Genomic DNA, 21645 nt, shown 5'->3' with positions numbered 1-21645 from the left:
GTATCGCTACAGGAATTCACAGATCCACACACAAAAAAATAATTATGACTCCGGTTTCTGCTCGGAAATTGAGTTCGAAGAAAAATTGGGGAAATCAAGGTTTTGTACCCTATTGAAAAAAAAAAACACAACAAACTGAAGTCCATGCATCCTCGGAATTCTCGATGGACATTTGGAGAGGACAGTTGTGGGACGTGATTATTATAATCTTTGATAGTTAGTAAAGATCATACCCCCCCACACACACACACACGCACACTTTTTTCAGTAGTATTTATTCACTTCCATTCGAACAATATGAAAAAAAGAACAGTCAATTTGGTATTATTTTACTTCATAAACAAAGAGAAAAAAAGTTTCTTTAGTATGTAGCATTTCCGCACGTGGAAATTAAAAAAAAAAGTAATGACTGAAAACACACATTTCAATTTTTGATTGAAAAAAATGAAAATAGAACAGCGAAATTACCAACATAAAAATGGAAGGAGGCCTATTTATATATAAAACTACCACACCCATCACCCAAACAATTCCCTCGCAGCCTTTCCTTACAATTTCTACCTTTTACAACTATCCTACAGCAAAACATTTCATACTTACATCTCCCCTCACACACGCACACGTACACACACGCATGTGAACCACAAAACACAAGCATTTGGTCTATTACCGGATCAAGATTTCTGTTATTTTGACAGTGCCTCCACATTGTGAATGACCCCACTTGGCATTTTATCTCGGAGAGGTAACATTTGACGGAAATGTTGTTTTGAAGTAATCATCGTAAAAAAAAATGATAACATACAAATATCATATCCCGTAACAACTACATTCGTATAACCCCCTCCCCCTTCCCTCCCCCCCCCCCCAAGTATAACAGTAAGTATCTGCGGAATCGAGGGAGGAATTATCTGCCATCGGGACTGATTTGGTGAAATAGGTGGAGATGAAATTGGATCCACTGGGTTGTCCTACATCACGGCAAAGCTCTGAACCCACCCAGATTTGTTCGTCGTGCATTCCCACGTCACTACTCCTTCTGCGTCGCCAGTTTGGCATCTCATCTCTTTTTCTCTCTCTCCCACTCTCTTTCCCTCTCTCTCCTCTGATCCTCTCGAGAAACAAGGCCCTCTTGTATCCATGGCAACCAGAGTTTACAAACATTTCGCAGGAGCGTAGGTTTGACCTGCTCGGGTCATACTGTCGCTTCGTATGGGCGATCAGATGTCACGTGATCAAAGGAAGGCGTTTCGAGTTTCTCCTATGCAGCCAATGATGACAATTTGGATCTGTATATAGGGAGTTTGTTTGTGTGTTTGTTTATTTGTTTACTTCATTTCCATCTGAGAAGATGTCTGGATAGCCCATATTCAGCTGCAATATAGCTGGTCTTCCATGGGGTCCAGTTAGATGTTAGAGGCGGGACCGCTTCACCGGGTTAAACACCCTACTCTTTGCGATGAATAAAGAGAAGAGGAATCTTTTACGTACAATGAGTTGTGACTTTCACACACGGGACCTCCATCTATGTCCTTTCCGAGGAACAGATCGAGTGTTTTGTCTCGTACTAGAGTTGGTATAAACAGGGAGGTGAGAGAAAAAAAAAGGTTTAGTCTCACCTCCTTGGTATAAAGAAACAAAGATTATATTTGAAATGGAAAAAAAAAGAAGAAAGAATGCTGACTCAAATCTAAAAAATGAAAACTGAAAAACTGAAATCGGGGGTTTACTGTCAAATGGATTGCGTACTGTATTTTTAAAACGAAGGTCTATGCGGTTCAAATCCTGTCGCGACACTCGTATTCTTTGGCAAGATATTTTGTCTATTAAATATGATTGATTATATAATAATGTGCATCTGGGAGGGAACTCGACATTAGCGTAACGTAAAATGGCAACAATGCAGGTTGGAGTGTTTCCCCAGGAAGAGGGACTGCCGGCTTGATTCCAGTGACTGGGGACTGTGAATAATACGGTGGAAAAGCACTACATGTATATACCCATGAAAATGAATTTCCATTGTTAATGATACTCAGTACATAGATTCGTAACGTTGCATGATGCACCATAGTGTACATAACTATTCTTATTCCACATTGTTTGATGCCAGGCACGTCTTTAGCATACGCCGCTTGGTTGGCTCAGTCAAAACTGTACTTTAAAGAAGCTATATAGTGTAATCTAAATAATCACTCTGCTCAACCATCACAAAATAGTTGTTTCCTGCATTTAAGCGTCCGCTATAACAGCCCTGGTATAGCGAATGAAGACTTTGAAATGGCAGGGAACCGTACAGTTCTAAAAGGAAACGCGTAATTGTTGTGACGTCGAGAACTCAGCGTCCTCCTGTTTGCCGGGTCCAATGGAACAAGCTCGACTTTTTTTTTTCGTTTCATCAAAATACGTCTACAGTACAAAGTATTACGATATGCCATGTTATAGGTCCTACTTTGATGACAAGTCAGTCCTTCTAATTGACATCTAGTCAGTTTTATTCGTTGTTATCAAGATATTCAACACAGTAAATAATCGTATAATAATGTTGGCGTTACTACCACAGTTGCTGCCCCCGGAGGAAAAAAAAATACACTGCAGTTTACACGACGGACATCTACAAGAAAACGCCTCTTACATGAAACCTTCGTTACATTATGACATGCAAACAGGACAAAGAACACTGCCCTTTTTTCCCTCCACTTTTTCAAACTAAAACCGAAAGGAAATTGGTGAGTGCGCGCATTGTCCACCAATATCCTATGCTTTGAATGCCGCCGGATGTCGGTTTAACGAGCCTATACAGTATGCGCATGCGCGCGTCCGCCACTCTTGGCCTCTAGATGCTCCAATACTTTTTTTCTACTTGTTCAAAAGCGCTCTTTCAAATCCCTCGCTCATCCCGGCTGGTAACACGGCGTTATCCACCGCGAAGGGCGTCAGATGATATAGATGCTTATCGCGCTGGCAAACGAGGAACTTGGAAATGTGAAATCCAGGCGAATGAAATAGATACCTACTTGTGTGGTTATCGGCGAATTAATGGCAACATCGAGGGCGATAATGTCGTGCCTTTTGCGGAGATGTAACAGTTCTGGAATCTAGAGTTTCTATGTTTCTTTTCCTCTCTCCTTCGTCTGCGTTGGAGAAGCTTCGTTTCTGCTTGGAGGGTTATGAGAGAGAGAGAATTAATTCGGAATATCAGTCGTCTGCGGTCTTTATCATCCACTGGTAAGCTGACTTGTTATTATCGTTGTTCTTCAGCTTTTCTTTGAGGTGTTGTTGTGGTGGTTGTTGTAATATTGTTCTTTTAAGTTTCCGTGCGTTTTTTCGGCTCTTTAATGGGAATTAGGAGTGATTCGTTATATCGGGACATCAACGAGGCATGATCCCATCTCCTATACTTGCTCTCCACAAAGCGTGACTACACGAGAGACTTGACAACGTAATCATGAGATGTACTGTAGTCACAGTGCGTTCTAATTATTTAACCAACCCCTCCCCCAGGAAAAAATGGATTAAAAGATAAAGACTTATTTACTTTTCGATTGATAGTAACACATTTACAAATTATGGAGTAAAGTATATTCAACTCAAATAAGAGACATTATCAGTTTGGGGAACGTTTGACGGGCCACTCATCTGCTGCATTGGATGGTGTATACTTGTGGCGGCCTCATGCATGTATTAAGCTGGTTTGAACTGATGAGCAAACAGGCACGGGACATGATCACTTCGGAGCTGCTTTTTCCTGTTCCGTTGTGTACACACTCAAGTCCAATAAGATAAATGTGACACTGGAATACGGAATGTGTTATTTCTTATTTCCATGGTGAAAACAAGTTAAACGGTGATCCTCCTATGTGTATACGTGTGTGATGTGTTTTATGTGGTGTGTGTAAATGTGTGAACGTACACTTTTAAACTGAGATGTGTCCTTTTATAGCTGGCTTGGGCTGTTAACAAAGTTGCACATTGATTATTTTTGTTCTGTTCTGTCATCAATCCAATTGCATCAAAATGCCTCATGACATAATAATACAGAATCACACCGATGTAATACTGGTATAATATCATACTACATAATTAACCCTAAACCCATCGAGTTTGCTCTACATGAGTCTAATGTGTGAGTAATTTGCTCTATGTACCTTTTTTTATCCCTTCTCCATAACTCATTTTCCTTGTTCCTCTTCTCTATCTCTTTCATCTTCTTCGTTTTCTTTTTTTATTCTATCATAATAGTATTGTCATTCTTCTTTTTTCTTTGTTCCTTTTTCCTTTTCTTCCATCATATAAATTCCTCCTCCGCTCACTCTTCTTGTCTCCACGTCTTCTTCCAATCCCCATAATGTGATTCCTGCCCGTATCTTCACCGTAACATTCTCCCCATACTCCCATCCTGACAACTCGCCATGGCATGTTGCTCAGAGAGCCTCATACCGTTCTCCTATATAACACATGTCCATGTCATCATCCGTTTAATGTCGTAACCAGATAACACGTTCATGCACGCATTACATTGTGTGACGCCATGAGTTAGTTTGTCAAGCCGCACGACCGAGGGCGTACAGTAGATCTGCGAGAAAACTAACTTCCACATCACAGAGAAGCATTTTGCTTTCGATTGCCCACCACGCAATCAAAATGGCGCCATGTTCCATCTAACAATGTCTAAAATGCACCCAAGAACTAAGGACCAGTTACTTGAGAGGACACGATAAATGCATGTTTATTGATGTCATAATATTTGTATGTAACACCTTATTACCCGAAACATATTTTATGTCAGAAAAAAAAATGGAATGTTCTATTTTCCATGTTTAAATGAAGAAGAATAAAGATTAGGGGGTGTATGTGAGTGTGTGTGTCTGTGATGCAATCTATTACCCGTTTCGTTGTATTGTGGCCACTGTAAGTTAAATGAGAAATGAGCTTACATAATTATAAAGTTTCTCAATTTTCTGAAATATCCTGCATCTTAAATATACCTATATCTTTCCCGTCCCCATTGGTACCAATTTTGGTTGAGTGCAACATAATACTTGTCTGATCCAATTAATTTGTACCGACTGCTTATAATCTGTAGGCCTATATACTCAAAATAGCTAATCGCTGATCACTAAAGATTATGAAAAGTATTTTGTAATCAGTAAAAGTTAATGCCTTGCTTCTCAACATTTTATTTTTATCCAAGACCCATGTATGGCTTCTACAAATATTTTTGAGGCCCAGCTATATTAGATCGAGTACAAATCTTTTTTTATCTTGATAATTTTTGGTCGTCGATTGAGAATATTATAACATCATGGCGTGTAGTGATGATGTGTTATGGTTATATTATTATGTAACCATGTTCATCCAGACAATCTTTTGGTAATTAGTGCGCTTTTGTGGTTCTTATTTCAGTGTAATAATGTATGTTTGTCTGCTTGTTTTTATACCGTCGGTAGAGTCAAGAGCATGATACGAGAAAATACCATTAGGCAGGCGTAGAAAACTCGCTTTGGTTGATTACTGGTGTCTCTGCATATTGTGCAGCGATGAGGACGTGTCTGATACAGTCAAGCTATGCGTTCACCCCATTTTGCTCTAGCTCATTTCGGACTGATACCGATAAATGAACCTGCACTCAGCCTTCTGCACTGGATTAGCACTAATCATCATTGCTGACGGCGTGTAGGACTCGGTAGGACTGAATAACATGTCGATGATATTTGCAAGTTATTGGACCTGCGAGGTTTAAGTGGCCTCAACGTGCCCGTGTGAGACTAATTCCTCTCGCGCGATGGATTGTTGATTGCTATAGATGCTAATGTTTACTGCAGAAATGACAGATCAGGCGCCAACATCATTCAACGCTTAAAAGACAGCCACGTGTCCGGTGTTTACTGTCGGAAGTGATACAATGTCAATGAATGCTGCATCAGTATAATGGCGTGTGGAAAAGGTGTGCGTGTCCTCCTTTGTGCATGGGTCCCCTACATTTCAAGCAAATCCCCGAAAAGCAAATCCCCGAAGCCCCCCCCCCCACCCACCCATCTTTTTTTTCCTTTTTTTTTTTACACCCCGGAAGTGGCACCCGAAATGTTCGTTTTGCCTTTGTTTCTGCTTGTTCGTTTTTTGCTTGTCAGCTGATTAAACCTGGAAGTGGCACCAGAAATATAAACTGACCCCCCCCCCCCCCCCCATAGTCAAACATGCCTTAGCGGGCACCTTTCTAGAAAACGAATGTTAGAGACCCCTCTACTAGAGCGGTCACCTGTCTCTAACGATCACTTCTGTTTTTGCTCCCTTGGGTATAGTACATTATCAGACACATTTGACTGTAGTTCACGATCAGTGAGATTGTGACGGTTGGCCTTGCGCCTTGTATCTCTATAACAGATTGCGTTTTAATGCACTAAATGTTGAGTTGTGTCTACCACGATCTATTGTTTGGGTGTGTACAGTTCTGGTCGAGGTGAGGATTTAGCTTTTAACATTTTGCGAGATATTCAGAAACCACTCTATGAGATGTCAAAGAGCATGCAGTTCTAAGGGGTATCAAAAGTTTATTCGATGAAAATCGGTTTGAAATGGCTGAGATATCCAAAAACAAGGTGAAACAAAGAGATCCTAATAAAGTTGTGGCATGTCGCCTTTTATTATTAGCACTTTTTTGGATATCTCAGCCATTTGAAAACCAATTGTCATCAAATAAACGTTGAATCCTTCTTAAAATTACATGCGCTTTCATATTTCATAAGAGGCTTTTCATGATCTCACTTAGGAATGTTTAAAACATGAATCCCCACCTCAACCAGTACTGTACAGTCCCTTTAAGCTGCAGCCTGAAACCCATAACAAGTCTATATTCTCTTGGATGTGCCATATAATGGACTGTAATGATAACTTCAAGTGTATTACGTTATGTTTAGTTCCTTTAAAGAAGAAATCCACCCCAAAATAGATAAACTTCAAAAGAAAGAGAAAAATATTCCCTACTCTCTAAAAAAAAATCGAGTGAAAATATTCACTCTTAAAAGAGTGAATACAAAAAAGAGTGAATTTAGAGTGAAATTGGAGTGAATTTTGAGTGAAAATGTTCATTTTCACACATTTTGGAGTGACCTCAGGGATCACTCGAAGATTTTGGAGTGATCCCTGAGGTCACTCTAAAACGAGTGAAAATGAACATTTTCACTAAAAATTCACTCCAATTTCACTCTAAATTCACTCTTTTTTGTATTCACTCTTTTAAGAGTTAATGTTTTCACTCGATTTTTTTTTAGAGAGTACAGAATGATACAAAATGACAAAAATCAGATAAGAAATAAGGAAGATATAATATTTTGAAATTTCACTTTTTTTCGGAAAACATTTCTTGGCCATTCCTTACGAACATTCAAATGAAAATTGAATGAAAATTCGAAAAAAAAAAACGCATTTTTAGCTAATACAAGCAAACACATGCTCTCGTAACAAAATATATAAAAGTTAACATTTTGTTCTTTTTATGGAGTGGTTTTAAGACAAGTTTTATATTTATACAGCTGAAATAAGAGATTTTTGTCATTTCTGTATTACATGAAATAAATAAGAAATTGTGAGAGCGTGACATCATCAACTTGCTGATTTAGATATTCATATGGCCTGGATGAGAATTGTTTTCCGAAAAAAAAAGTGAAATTTCAAAATTTCATATCTTCCTTATTTCTTATCTGATCTTCATTTTTCTATCGTTATGTATAGAGAATATTTTTCTCTTTTTTTAATTTTTTTATTTCCTCTTTAAATAACTATAGAAGACAATATGACAATAGAATATGTATTCAAACATGAAAAGAAAAATAGAAAAGTAGCAGATCACTTCCATTTTTTCACTCATAAATCGCCTTCACCGTTCTTATTTCATTTAAAGAATAGTTCAGAATATATATATATATATATATATATATATATATATTCTTTCTTCTTCTTCTTTTTCTTTTTTTTTTGCAGGAGAGGGGAAATATAAACATCAAAAGTGAAATTTCAGGATTTACATGGGAGAGATCGAGGGAGTATGTCTACTGCGACGAAGCTTAAGATTTTCTTTTATTTGTTACCGCTTGATGGCAAACATCCTCGCTTTTTTATTAGATAGTTTATCTTTGTGCCGTTGACACAACTTTATCGCGTTACGCAATGCATTACACAAAAGGTATAGATTCTGAGATTAGGCCTATACGTTCATTCTCAAGAGTATTCTCGTGTTGAATCTCGACGTTCCTTTCCCTGTGTTTTTTTTTCCATTGCTGCAACTAAAACAAGCTCCACGTGCCTGCCCAACTGCCTCACTTGCAGTTGATGACATCATCGGTCGATGATATCATATCATGACCCTGTTTTATGAAGAGTATATATATATATATATAATTGATTATAATATAGTTGATTTCTGTCATAAATCCATATGGCAGCCTGTGTGGTGAGGAAATTTAAAATCGATTATAAAATCTATTGATAAAACGGGGCTATTAATATGCCATATTGTACGATCTCGTATATAAATAGCTGAAAAAGGTTATATGAGAAGGAGGAGGGATAAAAGAGAAGAAAAAAGGTAAAGGGGAGAAGAAGAAGACAGAAATAAGGATAGAAAGAAAGACAGAAAAGATAACATAAAACGACAGTGATGTTAAACGTATAGAAGTAATATAGACCTACAGTAGAAAGTATAGGAGTAAAGATTTCCCCGCCCATTTTTTTTAACTCTTTCAATTTCAATAATTTGTAACTTTTCTTGCTCCTGAGAAGCTTAATATATCTCGTTCAAATCCTAGCTGTTAATTCGCAAAATTATCATTCATAATCATTCGTCCTTTTATATTTCAATCGAATTTACGAATTAAGCATTAAATTCCGTCAGCTGTCAGTGAAATTCGTCTCTGCCGTTGTTAAGATATGAGGATCAAAGTCGTCGAATTTTAAACAAATCTATATCATTATGTTAATTGATAAGCCTCTATATGGAGGGTAAACCATGCAGCGAGTAAATTTATCGCATCTTAAATGCCATGAGTATATAGCACTGTGAGTATATATACCTGGTAGTCCATCATTTTACGTATATTGTCTACTTTATTCGAGATTTTTTTTTTTAAACTGACTATCAGTTTATCATGATACTACAACTATTACGATGTCTTCTTACACAGAACTTTTATTATTGCTGTATAAATACCTCAACTATACTGCTTCATCATAGCTTCAGTTGCGATGCTGCTACATCAGTGCTAACTATAATATTTTATCATTATCACTGCTTATGCTATAAAGTAGTTTTTTCTCTTTCAATTAATGTTTATCGAATAACATCAAGCAAAAACAGTGACAGGAATCATAACAAAAAGCTATAACATTGTGCCCTAAAACTGCAAATAGTAAAGTATTTAAAGTTCCAAGTTAATTTTTCCCCATCTCAACGTGATAGTGAATGATAAGTGAATGTTCTAACCTTGACTTACAGAATAGAGTACATGCCTAAAATTCAATGAATCAGAATTACGGGAGCTGTATTACATTGCTGATTATTGATAGAGTTTCATTTATCTTAACAAAACTGTGGTGTTTAGCAATTACTATGTAAATGAGAAGAAGCAATGACATCATCTTTTCAAGTCCCCCATCGGGTTGCACGCACACACACACTTTCGTATTTTGGTAAAGAATGAAAAAAAAATGTGAAATCACTTTCCAAACTCTCTCTCTGTCACTCTTCACCTTTCTTTTTCTTCAACTTTATCCAATGTCTATACATTTTTAAAGATATTCATCAGATTACCTATCTCTTGTTTATCTGCTTTTTTTCGATACCCAATTCGACTTGAACATGCAGTGGCCTTTATAAAAGACAGTTTTGAAAGGAAAATATGACTAAAAACTGGACGATCCATCACATTCTTCCATAAACAGCAAAAATGGGCGTGGCGACAGGGGTTCAAAACCGGACTTCCAATGTTACAGGAAGCAACTGGAAGAGTCTAATGGTAATAATGGACTTGGGTCGTCACAATAAAATTGAGTGGTCCCCTTGGGCACAACTTTCTTGATTTCTTTGTGACTAGAAGGTTTAGAATTTAAATGCCTTCTTGTTAACCATGTTTCAACAAGCAAACTAGTGTCTTAATACACTTCTTCCAAATATCGAGGGCACTCGGGACTTCCCGAATGTACAAATTTGTTGATATTTGGGGGGAAAAAGAAGAGAAAAAAATCCATCTGTTGTATTAGTAAGTCGAAAGTGGTGTGATATGGCAATCGCTTGAGAGTACATTATCTTTTGTGTAGTGCGTAAGAAATATAGTTCCGTGCAAGCGCCTGTGTATTCATATCAACACAACCTTAGATTCTTGCTCTTGAAATAAGTGCGCGCTGTGTGTGTGAAATTCGGCTGGCCCGACTGAGGATCTACCCTGTGCTGTGTAGTAGGAAAACGCCTTGGAAATATATCATAGGATTCGTAACTGTGTTGGCTTTTTGGAAATTTAGTTGCAGGAATACACTGCAAGACTATTTTAGACCAAGGTAAGTTCATAAGATTGCTTGCATTTGGTTTAGGATGCTTTGGTATTTGAGTTACACTCTTCGGGTGTGTGCATTCTGCTGTTGTACAGACCTCCATCGGAGCAAAGGTGTTCAACGGGCAAGTAAGTCGCCGAACCTAGCGGCAGACATAACGGTATGGCTTCGCGTGTGTCACACTGCACGGTTTACTCTGTGTGACTGCAGTTTACTCCAGTCACAGTTTGCAGCTCGGGCTGCAGCGGCGAAGCTAAATTCAAGCCTTTATCAAGGCTAACATTTCGTGTTAATATTAGACGCCGCTTCAACACGGGAAGACGAAGACACTGTTCATCATAATCAGCATTCGCCCGAGCCAAATAACCATTTTCGGTTGAGCCAAATCGTAGCTCGGTTGACATCATTCGATGATACAGATGGAGAATCACAATTGAACGTTGCGTTAGAATCAATTTCAGTGTTCGCCCATTTCATGCCATCATGCCCATCCCCCATCACAGAATCGACTGTACCCCTTAGTCGTAGACTTAGTAAAGTAACTTGTATTAGTTTTAGTTGTACTGTTTGTAGCTGTAGATATTCTAGATGACGATGACCCAGGGTCTGGGTTTATACTCTTGCAGATGTGTATTAAACGTTTCATACAATGATGATGATGATGTGATTTCATAACCCTACCTACACAGTCTATCATATCAAAGTTTGTTAACCCTTAATTTTGCCGTTTATTTTTAAGTAGGGCCCATGCTATTTACTAAAATAGTATACAGGAATATGTTTTGATCCCTTTAATTGCCGAAAGAGAACATAACGATTTGTGTATATAAATTTGTGGAATATATTTGAATGTGAAGAATGCAAAAACTGGTTGTTTTAAGAAGAATCTTTTTTAGATCATCTCTAGAATAAGATGTTGGACCTAGAAATTGTGTAAAATTGATTATTTAATTAATGAATAGATCATCTATTCGTGATTGAACTCCTGACCTCTCTACTACTAGTGTAGGATATTGATCTGTTGACATATCTGGTCTAATAAATGTTGATGCAATTCCTTCAGCTCATTATTTTGATTTTTACTGTTGTGATACTGCTACAAAAGTGACATTTTCCAATGCCCTTTGAGATGCGTGACTTGACAGTGCGTCTTGAATGGGGATGATGGGACCCCCTCCCCTCGCTGCCCCACCAAAGGAGTAGACAGAGCTCCACATACCCACAATGCACTCCTAATGTGTAGCTAAAAAGTCCTATCCCATCTCACCCAGTGCTCACATGCAAAATTCTGTATCAGGAAGATTAAGAAAACGAAAAATGAAATTCAGCTCTGCAATCTTTGTAGGAATTGTCATAATGGGTCACAGTCTTCTATCTATTGTGAAAAATAATTGTTGAAGTGTGTGCTACATTGTTTGTAATTTTTGAAGGACATTGTGGAAAGTACACTTCTATATTTAAGCAAGCCTGAGCAAGGTATTGCAGTACATACTCATAGAGTGGGAATGATATTAAAGTTTTAAAACACCAACAGAGCTTACAAGTTCTGTAGTTCCACTTTTTAACATTAATTTGTGGATTCACACAATTATACACCTGTCTATGGAGTGAAAGACCAATTATATGTACATTTATGTGTACCACTATCATGCATGGTGGGGGTGATAGGGAGCTGTGTAATAAGCAACATAACGCTTCATGCTGGGTATTTGACAAGTCAAGCCAGCCGTGGTATTGCCATGACAAGACATTGAAGAGGAGTGAACGTGATTGCTCGAAGGAGATTAGGCATTGTTAGGAGCAGCAGGGGTAGTTCAAATGTATTATTACAGAAATTGCCATATGCCTGTAGTTTACAATCATCTTCTACGAAAAAGCAGATGCTGCTCAAGTGCCAAAAGTGCAGACAGGCTTTAACATAAAGAAAGAAACAGCTACAGTAGTATACAGCTGATGATGTGTTCTCTACTTTTGGTTCAAAGGTATAAAATGTACAGAATAGTACATTGTAGGTTTAGCAGTCATTGGCATGTATTATCAAAAACAATAGATTAGGATTTTTTTCTTTGTAGTTTAATTTGCTTCTGTGATCTTGTTTGTAGACAGTGAACTGCTGATCATCGAGTTAAAACCTGAATGCCTTCAGTCATTTTTTTCAGTATTTCATATTTTTCACATATTACAAATTTATATCATTATTGTCATATTGCCAGTAAAAATTGTAGGTCAAGATTTGTAGTACAGTCATATTTGAGGGGATCAATTATCAGTTATATTTTTAAAGTTCATTATACAGGGAGTGATTTTTACTGGTCAGGGACCGTCAGACCAGTGCCAGTGTGCAGCGTTGCATTATACATGAATGATAGCACATTGGGCCAAAAGTACAGTGTATTTTGTTGGGTTGTAAAATGTGCACATACACAAAATAAAGTATGATGTCTCTCAGTCTCTGATGTGAGCCTGTGAGCGAAGTATTTAGCCGCTCATGCACCAATTAAATTCAGTGTTTCAGTCAAAATGCAGCACTGATCTAAAAGATTTGTTGCCATTTAACAAGCGCAATGGCCTATAGACATGAATGATTCAGTGGAGCTTGTTTACTCTGTAAACACAAACGCTTCAGAAGTTAGATATGTAGACCATGGTCTACCATTGTAGTCCCATTTTCAGTATGATTTCAGAGAAGTTGTAATCAGATATGCATGATACACAGTCCAAACTAAACTTGTTCGGTGCCAAATGCATAGTAATGCAAAGCACCCTATGTAAACCTTGTACTTGAGAAGTTCATTGAAATATAGACCTACATGTACAAATGTGTCCTTGTCAATTAGTGTCCCTAATTGGCCTTAAAATCATCAGGTAAATTGGTCCAAAGTCTCATGCTGTCTTGTGGAATGGCTGATGCTCAGCAGTGCTTATGCTGTTCTGGTTCTAAAGTGTGTCATTTTCATTGTTTGTTTTGGAGATACAGTGTACCATACCATACAAGCCATCTGGACTTATCACACCAGAGAGCACACAGTAAATGAACCTTTGCCTTCATGATACACTGTATAGCGCAATGGCGGAGAAAGCCTTGGTGTAACTCTAGTCTCAAGTTATGTGTGTACACACTTCTGACTAACTTGGAGGTATTTTCTCTCTGACTGGCCCATTATCATGATAGCATCCACACAGCAAACAAATCAGAGGAAATGCAGGATAAGTCATACCAGTCTTGTTGATACAGCCGTCTTGGGTTGAAAGGAAAAAAAATAACTTCAAGAAGAAAAGAGATAGAAAATGAAAGACTCTTGACAGTGATAGAGTGGAGGGAGTTTGAGTCATGGCTTTGCAAAGTTGATAATGTCTCTCTTCATTTGCTGTTACCCTCCTTTGATAAACTGTTCACTAAGTACATTGTACAATGTGTCAACCCTACAGACATTAATAACAACTCAGAATTTTAGAGAACACCTGAATATCAAGTGGTCATGAGTTCTATACACCTGTAGACTGTGTGTACAAGTGTACTTAAGTCATAGGTTTTTAATAGCTTTGTCTCACTATTTTTCATGGTTCTTTGAAATATTTTCTCAAAATTATGAAAGGGATTGATCAGAGATTTTTTTTTCATGTATCACTTTACTAGCCCAATATTACTACATCAAACCTTCTTCATGGTTCATCTACCTCATACATGCACATGTACACATTGTGCACTTGAACATTGTTCAAGATACAATGTACTCAAAAAAGAAATATAATGCAAATTGATAAAAGCATAGCTGCCTCATTCTCCTAACTCTGGTGAAGGGACTCATGTGGTCTTATACTAATGTACACAATACAGATTGTATGCACAGTGAGGGAGTGAGTGAGATGGTCTTTGGAGAAATACCTCCTCATTGTGTATTGCAGATGTAGTCGCCAGACCATCGCTTCTCTTCTTAACAGTGTAGGAAATTGTCATTAAGCCTGGAGGCATTTGCAGAGAATTACAATTATTGTTCGCACAGATACAGATTGTGCAGCGGGTAGAGGAAATCAGTCATTTAGGGAGGGGGGCTTCGGCAGTCCAGGTAGTGCAAATGATTGGGCCCAGTGGTTTGTGAATGTTTCTCGTTAGGAAGTCGGGTTGTTTGCTTTCACTAATGCGCTGAAAAAAAAATGATATCAAGATATCTTTGCTGTATATTTTCGCTGAACACCATTCACTTTGATTAGTAACAAGTTTATTCACTGGTATAAAGTACATTGTATACTAGCACGCACTTGTACAGTGTACATACACACAATACAGTATACATCCAACATTTGTCATTTGATATACACTGTGTATATATTTGTACACTTTTGTGTAGGTAGGTTTTGTTTTTTTTTTTTGGGGGGGGGGGAGGGGTGGGGTGTGAATGTACTGTATGCAAGCAAATGTTACAATGTACTGGGTGAAGAATAAACACCTGCTACTGTACATGTACTGTACCTGACACATATTCATAGAGACTGTACTTGTCCGTACACTTTTAGAGACTGTGGATTACAATTAATGTGAAATTGCATGCAGACTTGGTTGATACATAGTATTACATTGCTTCGAGTGGAAGAGTGCATAGTGTGAGTGTTTGACTCACTAAAAATTATAAATGTGATTTGAAGGTGCTGTTGGCAGTAGTTGCTACACTTGTATGTGTATTTTTAAATTCTCATTCTAAATTAATGTTTTTTGTGCAAATATTTGATAAAAACATGTCATGAGAAATGGAATTTGTTTCATGTGCACAAATGTCAGAGAATTAGCCACTTCTTTTTATGATTGTATTGAATGGTATTTTCATTCTTGGCAGGTTTTTGACACGTAGAGTTTCTCTGCTTTGCTGTTCATTACATTGCAGGAGCCAGTAGACATAGGCCGTGAGCCATGTCCGTGGAAATGGAAAACAACGGTGTGAAGTGGGACACCAACAATGAAGAGAGCAGCTTGGATGATGGAGGAGCCAAGCTGTTCGAACGCTCCCGAATCAAAGCTCTAGCAGGTGAGATAGGACAGAAACTCTTTTCCCCCTTACCGTCTTCACATGAATCTTCAGAAGAAAAAGTTGTGCCAAAGCTGTAAAGGATGTACAGTGGCTGTGCTGTAAAAGTGTAAATTTTCATGGTGTGGAAATTTTCATGTGTATCACATGATGTGAAAGTAATGAAAGTAGTGCAAAAATAAAACCACACAAATTTTATTGCTTGTCATTCAGTATGCAGTACTACAAGTTTATATTATTGTGATCCTGTGGAATTAAACAAAAGTGAAATTTGTCTTACCTGGCCAAGGGCGGAAATTAGTCGTTAAAAACACCCCAAAACCCCACTTTTTAACTAAGTATTGCATCTTCCTGTCTGATGCATTATCTATTGTAATTGTTTAATATAAACAGACCAAGACCATTGTAGAACAATGATTAAGCAGTTGGATTAATGACATTGTAGCAATACAGATTCATTTCATGAAGAAGCAAGCTTAAAATTTCAAATGTGGGTACTTTCAATTAGGAGAGTGTGTTTTAGAGATAGCTTGTCGTAGAATTCAAGAAATGGTGTGGTTTTGATAGCTTCTCAGAGACAAATAATTGTAAAGCAATGGCATTAAAGCACTTTGTTACAATATCAAGACACATTTCTGTGATGAGAGTGTGATTTGTAGTCATTCACAATAAGCATGAAAGATTGCAAAGCTTTGATACAATGTAGCAAGTTTCTTTAATGCAATTACAAGTTGTACTTCTTCCTTATCACTCCAGATGAACGTGAAATGGTGCAGAAGAAAACATTCACAAAATGGGTGAATTCACATTTACAAAGAGTCGGATGTCGAATCGTGGATCTATATACGGATTTATACGATGGACGTATGCTCATCAAGCTGCTAGAAGTTTTGTCGGGAGAGAAACTGGTGAGTACTTGAAAGCCATCGCAAAATGGTCTGCGATGTCAGCCAAAATATTTAAATTGTTAAATTGCAAAGTTTGGTTTTTTTTTTTTTTTAATTATTCCACTGATGCTTTTCCATCCCATAGAGGCAGACTTTTAGTGACAGTCCGGAGGATATCAGCAGAATAACAGCAAAAATCATTGCTCATGGATTCACTTGTCTTTTTTTTTCAATTCATTTTGTAAATTATTTGGTGTCTGGTAACAATGTATATTGTATTAATTAGGACACCGATGTCCTCAAACGTCTGACTTGATTAGATCTGATGCATTCCAGGGTTATGATAGTTAAATACAATTGGAGACATTGAAGGGGAGAAAGAGAGAGAGAAATAGAATGAAAAGGATTATGATGTCATCCTGCTGGAATGAATTTTTGTTAACCTTTAGGAATTACGATTTGTAGGACCCTAATTATAAACATCAAATGCTTCAGATATCTGAATTGTATTTTTGACAGTTGACATACTTTCTACATGTGTATCAAGATTATCGTAAACCTGTTGCTTGGGTTTAGTGAAAAGCACTGAGGAAATTTAAGCTTTCTTCATCTTCAAAAGAGTAGGTTAATTTTTCATAAGGGATGCTGCTAGCCTGTGCAAAAAGCTGTACAGTATGGGTAATACCCACAGTACACTACACGTTAAAATCTGTGATCATATAGTGGCACAGCAGATGGACCTATTATTACACACACATTGATTGCTGTGGTGGTGTGTATTGCTCAATGCTCTCCCTCTCCCATTCTCCCTCGCAAAAGGGTGTGTCATCCAGGTTGTATTCTGTGTGGCATGATGCTCGTTTGTGCATAATACTCAGTACACAGGCAGACTGGTGTGCTCCCTGCTGGATGCTGGCTGTTCATGTATGCCCATACACTACTCCGTACACACACACACACACTGCTGGGGAATGTGTGACCTCGTCCTCTCCCCATCACTTTGTGTATTTATGGTACACTTGTGAGGCAGTGACATCATTGCTAGACAGTGTGCTGTATCTCTCGAAAAATGTATTCATATCATATCGCTGGGTGCACTTGTAGGTTTCCATCACACATGAAATATGATGTAGGTCATCATTTTGTGTCAAATGTATAGTGTATGCTTACACAATAGATTGAGGGAATGTGGGATGTACCAGGGTATATGATAAACATCATTTGAAGACATGGATGTACAGGGTTTTAAATTTAGGGAGTGGTTATAAACATTGCTCAATTGGTACTCTGTACAGTACATGACTTTTACAATGTATATAATTGCATAACACGTGTATACATGTATGTACATGTAAGGTATTTGTGTGCAATTTATGTTTTGCAGTGCAAACTCATTCTTAAAGATTTTCAAGTTCAGCAATTTTAGCTTTGAACATAAAATACTAGGATTAGGCCTACACATGCACATGAGATGTGTTTAATGTCACTCAAATATTTATTGCTCCTGTCAAATTTTGTCAATTTGAGAAATTCCAGGGATTTATAAGATATTTCATTATTGTGCTATCTTGTTTTGTGTAATCTCAGAAATATAGAGGTTTTTGTAAGGTGTCTATTACAGTGATTGTATTTGCATCTATTTCAAACACACCAAGCATTCAAGTGTTTGGATATTGTTTTCTGGGGGTGTAGGAAGGCAACACAAAATATAGATTGTAACAAGGGAACAATAAAGCTCATAGGCCTTAAATTACAATTCACATTGTTTGTGAATTGTAGATTGCATTAAAGGTCCTGTATATGCATGCTGGGGATGTTCTGGTGATATAAAGCAGGGCCCATACCAATGTAATGTAATGGTTTAGTATCAGGACTATCAATGCATTCTGTGGAAAAGTTTAGGAGGTATGGTCTGTGTAGGCCTATATGGTAGTACACATTGTATGACAAATCAATGTACACTTGTGCATGTACAACTTTATAGTAGATTACTAGAAACCTACTTTACCAATGCAGACATGCCTACATGTACGTTGTAGCTCAATGGCATTTAACACAGATCTTTGTATATATTTACAATGTATTTAAAAAGCCCACAGTACCCAGCATTGGGCCACCAATATGCGAGTTTCATCACATATTATTAAATGGGTTAGTCAAATACTGGTTAGTGATTGGCTAAACACAGTCACGTGATGGAGGCACATTGGTTATGTTCGCCCATGGGCAGAACATTTTTGTAATGTTCTCCCATGGGAAAACATTTTCACGTAACAAATGACAAACGATACCAAACGATTGAACAATCATATTTTTCACGCAATTGGATAAATTTGCCTATTCCGTACAATGTGAAAAAGCAGATTTGACTAACCCATATAATATAACAGATGATGACTTTTGTTGTCGGGAACATGTACCAAACATTCCACCCTCAGGGTTTGAAATGCTATTTCGGGAGGCTATAAGTCCCTCGACTTCGTCTCGGGACTTATAACCTCCCTCAATAGCATTTCAAACCCTTTGGGTGGAACATTCAGTATGTTCCCTCCCCCGCCAGTCATCATCTATATATTGTTGACTGCAGACATTGTGTACCATATGGGGGCTTTATTATCCTCCCAAGTGGAGTCCATGTACAGTACTGTGTTTCCCACCAAGAAATCACAATGGAGATTGATCATAAGTGTTTGTGTTCAAAGTCTGAGTCAAGTGTGCTGCTGCAGTTAATAAAAGTTGCATTTATATCGTACATTGCTCATGCACATTTGTTACCCTGTAAGTGGTTCAGTACACTGATAATGCACTTCGTACTCTATACAGTTGTAGGCCTCTGGGGTGTATGTATTACTAGTATTATGACAGATGTACATTATTACAGGGCTTCTTCTTTACAAGTGCATTATGTACATGTACATGTATAAAGCTTGAATGCAAAAACAACATTTTCTATGCTTTTTTGTGGCTTTTTTTTTGGAGAAAAGTGATCTTATAGAGAATTTTTTTTTTCACCGATACTACACTCGTTACATAACAAGAAATATTTTGAAGATCTATACAATGTAAGTTATATATATTGTGAAGATATTAGAATTGATATATATTTTGGTTATTTTCTTTGTTTTTCAGCAGCCGTAATTTCAAATATCTCAAGTTGATAAGAATGGATATTATCTTAATCGGTTTTGACATTAAAATTTTCATGAGTTTGTTGGTTTGTCAAACTTCTGCTATTCAATTTATTGTGTCTTTAAAGATGACAATCATTCTGCACATACAGGCTCAGTCTTGCCAACTGTTTCTACTTCATTTGAGTATTCATTTTTTCCGAGGAAAGAAAAAGCTTTATCAATATGTACATTTGTATTACTCTTTAATGACCATCTGTTGGTAGAATAGTGGTGGAGATTGATGAAATTCCTATCTTTGCAAATGTTAATCCTATTTCCCCCTATTTTTAGAAGCTGTAGAGATGGGAGGTACAAATTTGTATACACATGTCAACAGTAAACTCCTGTAAAGCATCAATATTCAGTGACTCGTGTAATCAAACAGATAATAGGCAGTGATTATTGAGAGTCTCAAGCGAGAGAGAGTACTTTGTTGAAATTCAAAGTCGGTCGACTGAATACACATAAAGCCTATTGTATATTTGTACATGTTAACCTGCTGAGGACGGACTGATTTTGCTAAAACACGCGTTTCCTACAGATACAAATTGTACCTACCCGAGTATACTCGGGACTCGTCCTCAACTCAACGGGTTGACATTGTATGTTTGAAGGTTGTAGAAATATGTTCCAGCCACGCCTGCTCTGTTATGTACAAACAATGTACATGTACAGTGTACAGTACATGGATTTAAATTCATCAGGGCTCAACAGCAACTTTGCCTCTGGTAGCCTGTTCAGGCCACTAAAATCATTGAATTTGAAATGTTAATGGCCCAAAACAGAAGTACTAAGGTGCTACATGTAAATAAAAGAAAATGTGTAGCAATCTACACGTATTGTACATTGTATTTTGAATCTTGGTTATGCGATCAGTCCATCAAAAGATATGCTTTTTGAAAATTTTGAGGCCAGATATCAATTTTTAAGTTGGTCTTGGGCCACTATCAATATTGAGCCCTGTCACGTAGCATAGTGTCTTTGAAACAATGTCATACATGTACCACTCTTTAAAATTAGAAGAGCTACACTATACAATGTACGGTACTGTATGTACATTTTAATACCAAAGGGGCACTATAACAGGGAAATTGCTTCTTGCATTCAAAGCGAAGGCAACTTTTAATACTATGAAGACTCATTTAATACTAGGTAGACTCATTCCAGATGACATTTTCATTCACAAGTGAACCTTCAAGGGCCAGACAAGAGAATTGATCCCATCCGCATATGTACAGCAGAGATTACCAAACACAGCCCGCCCACACAGTTCCACTTGGTTTCGTCGAGCCAAGAAAAGAACCCAGTCGAGATGTGCACCTCTTGTATTTGCTCACTGCGGAGTGAGTCATCCCAGGCAGGCTCACTGAAACGTGGCAAGAACACAGCATGTGGATGGGCAGTGTGGGAGTGGAGGAGTTGTGTCACATACATTGTACTGTACGACCCACCTACTGACAGTGGAAAGATAGTGCACAGTTGTACATATATGTACATTGTATAAAGCAGTCGAGAGAATGAAAGCAATTTTCCCATTCATTTGTCAGGTGGCTTCACACCGCTGTAAGTGAAGAGAAAGGGCAAAGATAGTCCGAGACCCAGGCAAAAAAAAAAAAGTGATGGGGGGGGGGGGGGGAACAAAAGTAGGGAGGTAGAAAAAGAGATATCTCTGATTGTCTGGTCCCCGCTTCCCATTTTATCAACCCTGGGAGGAAGGCTTCCTTTCAATTTGCAACCAGTCCTGCCACAATGAAAGCCTGACCCTGGAGCAATGTGCTTATTATTAATTCAATGCGTTCTTCGAACCACTGTTGGGGAAAAAAAAACATGTCAGGGATATTGGTCCCTTGATACTCTGTTATCTTCTAGTCTCCCCCATACATGTACTGTACAATGTACAAGTGTATAATTGTAGTTCTGGTGATGAAGAGGAGTTATGATATTGTAGGCCTACAGTGTACATTGTATAAAGATGAAAGTGTTCAAGGCAACTTTTTTGTTTGTTTGTTTGTTTGGTTTTTTTTAGGT

The 21645-nt window shown here is 37.7% G+C and overlaps 1 protein-coding gene across 1 annotated transcript in view; it reads left to right on the top strand.

The window, feature by feature from the left end:
- Positions 1 to 2905: 2905 nt before the first annotated feature.
- Positions 2906 to 21645, top strand: part of LOC139719068 (spectrin beta chain, non-erythrocytic 1-like) — a 78244-nt gene continuing 59504 nt past the window's right edge. The window contains exons 1-3 of the mRNA XM_071630513.1: positions 2906 to 3225; positions 15420 to 15560; positions 16317 to 16468. Of these exons, the coding sequence (XP_071486614.1) occupies positions 15446 to 15560; positions 16317 to 16468 (267 nt within the window). The 5' untranslated portion in view covers positions 2906 to 3225; positions 15420 to 15445. The remainder of the gene's footprint in view (positions 3226 to 15419; positions 15561 to 16316; positions 16469 to 21645) is intronic.

This window comes from Diadema antillarum, unplaced genomic scaffold, assembly GCF_040938485.1.
Source record: "Diadema antillarum isolate AM-2024a unplaced genomic scaffold, OU_Dant_1.0 scf00000008, whole genome shotgun sequence".
NCBI lineage: Eukaryota > Metazoa > Echinodermata > Echinoidea > Diadematoida > Diadematidae > Diadema > Diadema antillarum.
This window is presented reverse-complemented; position numbering and strand designations above follow the sequence as displayed.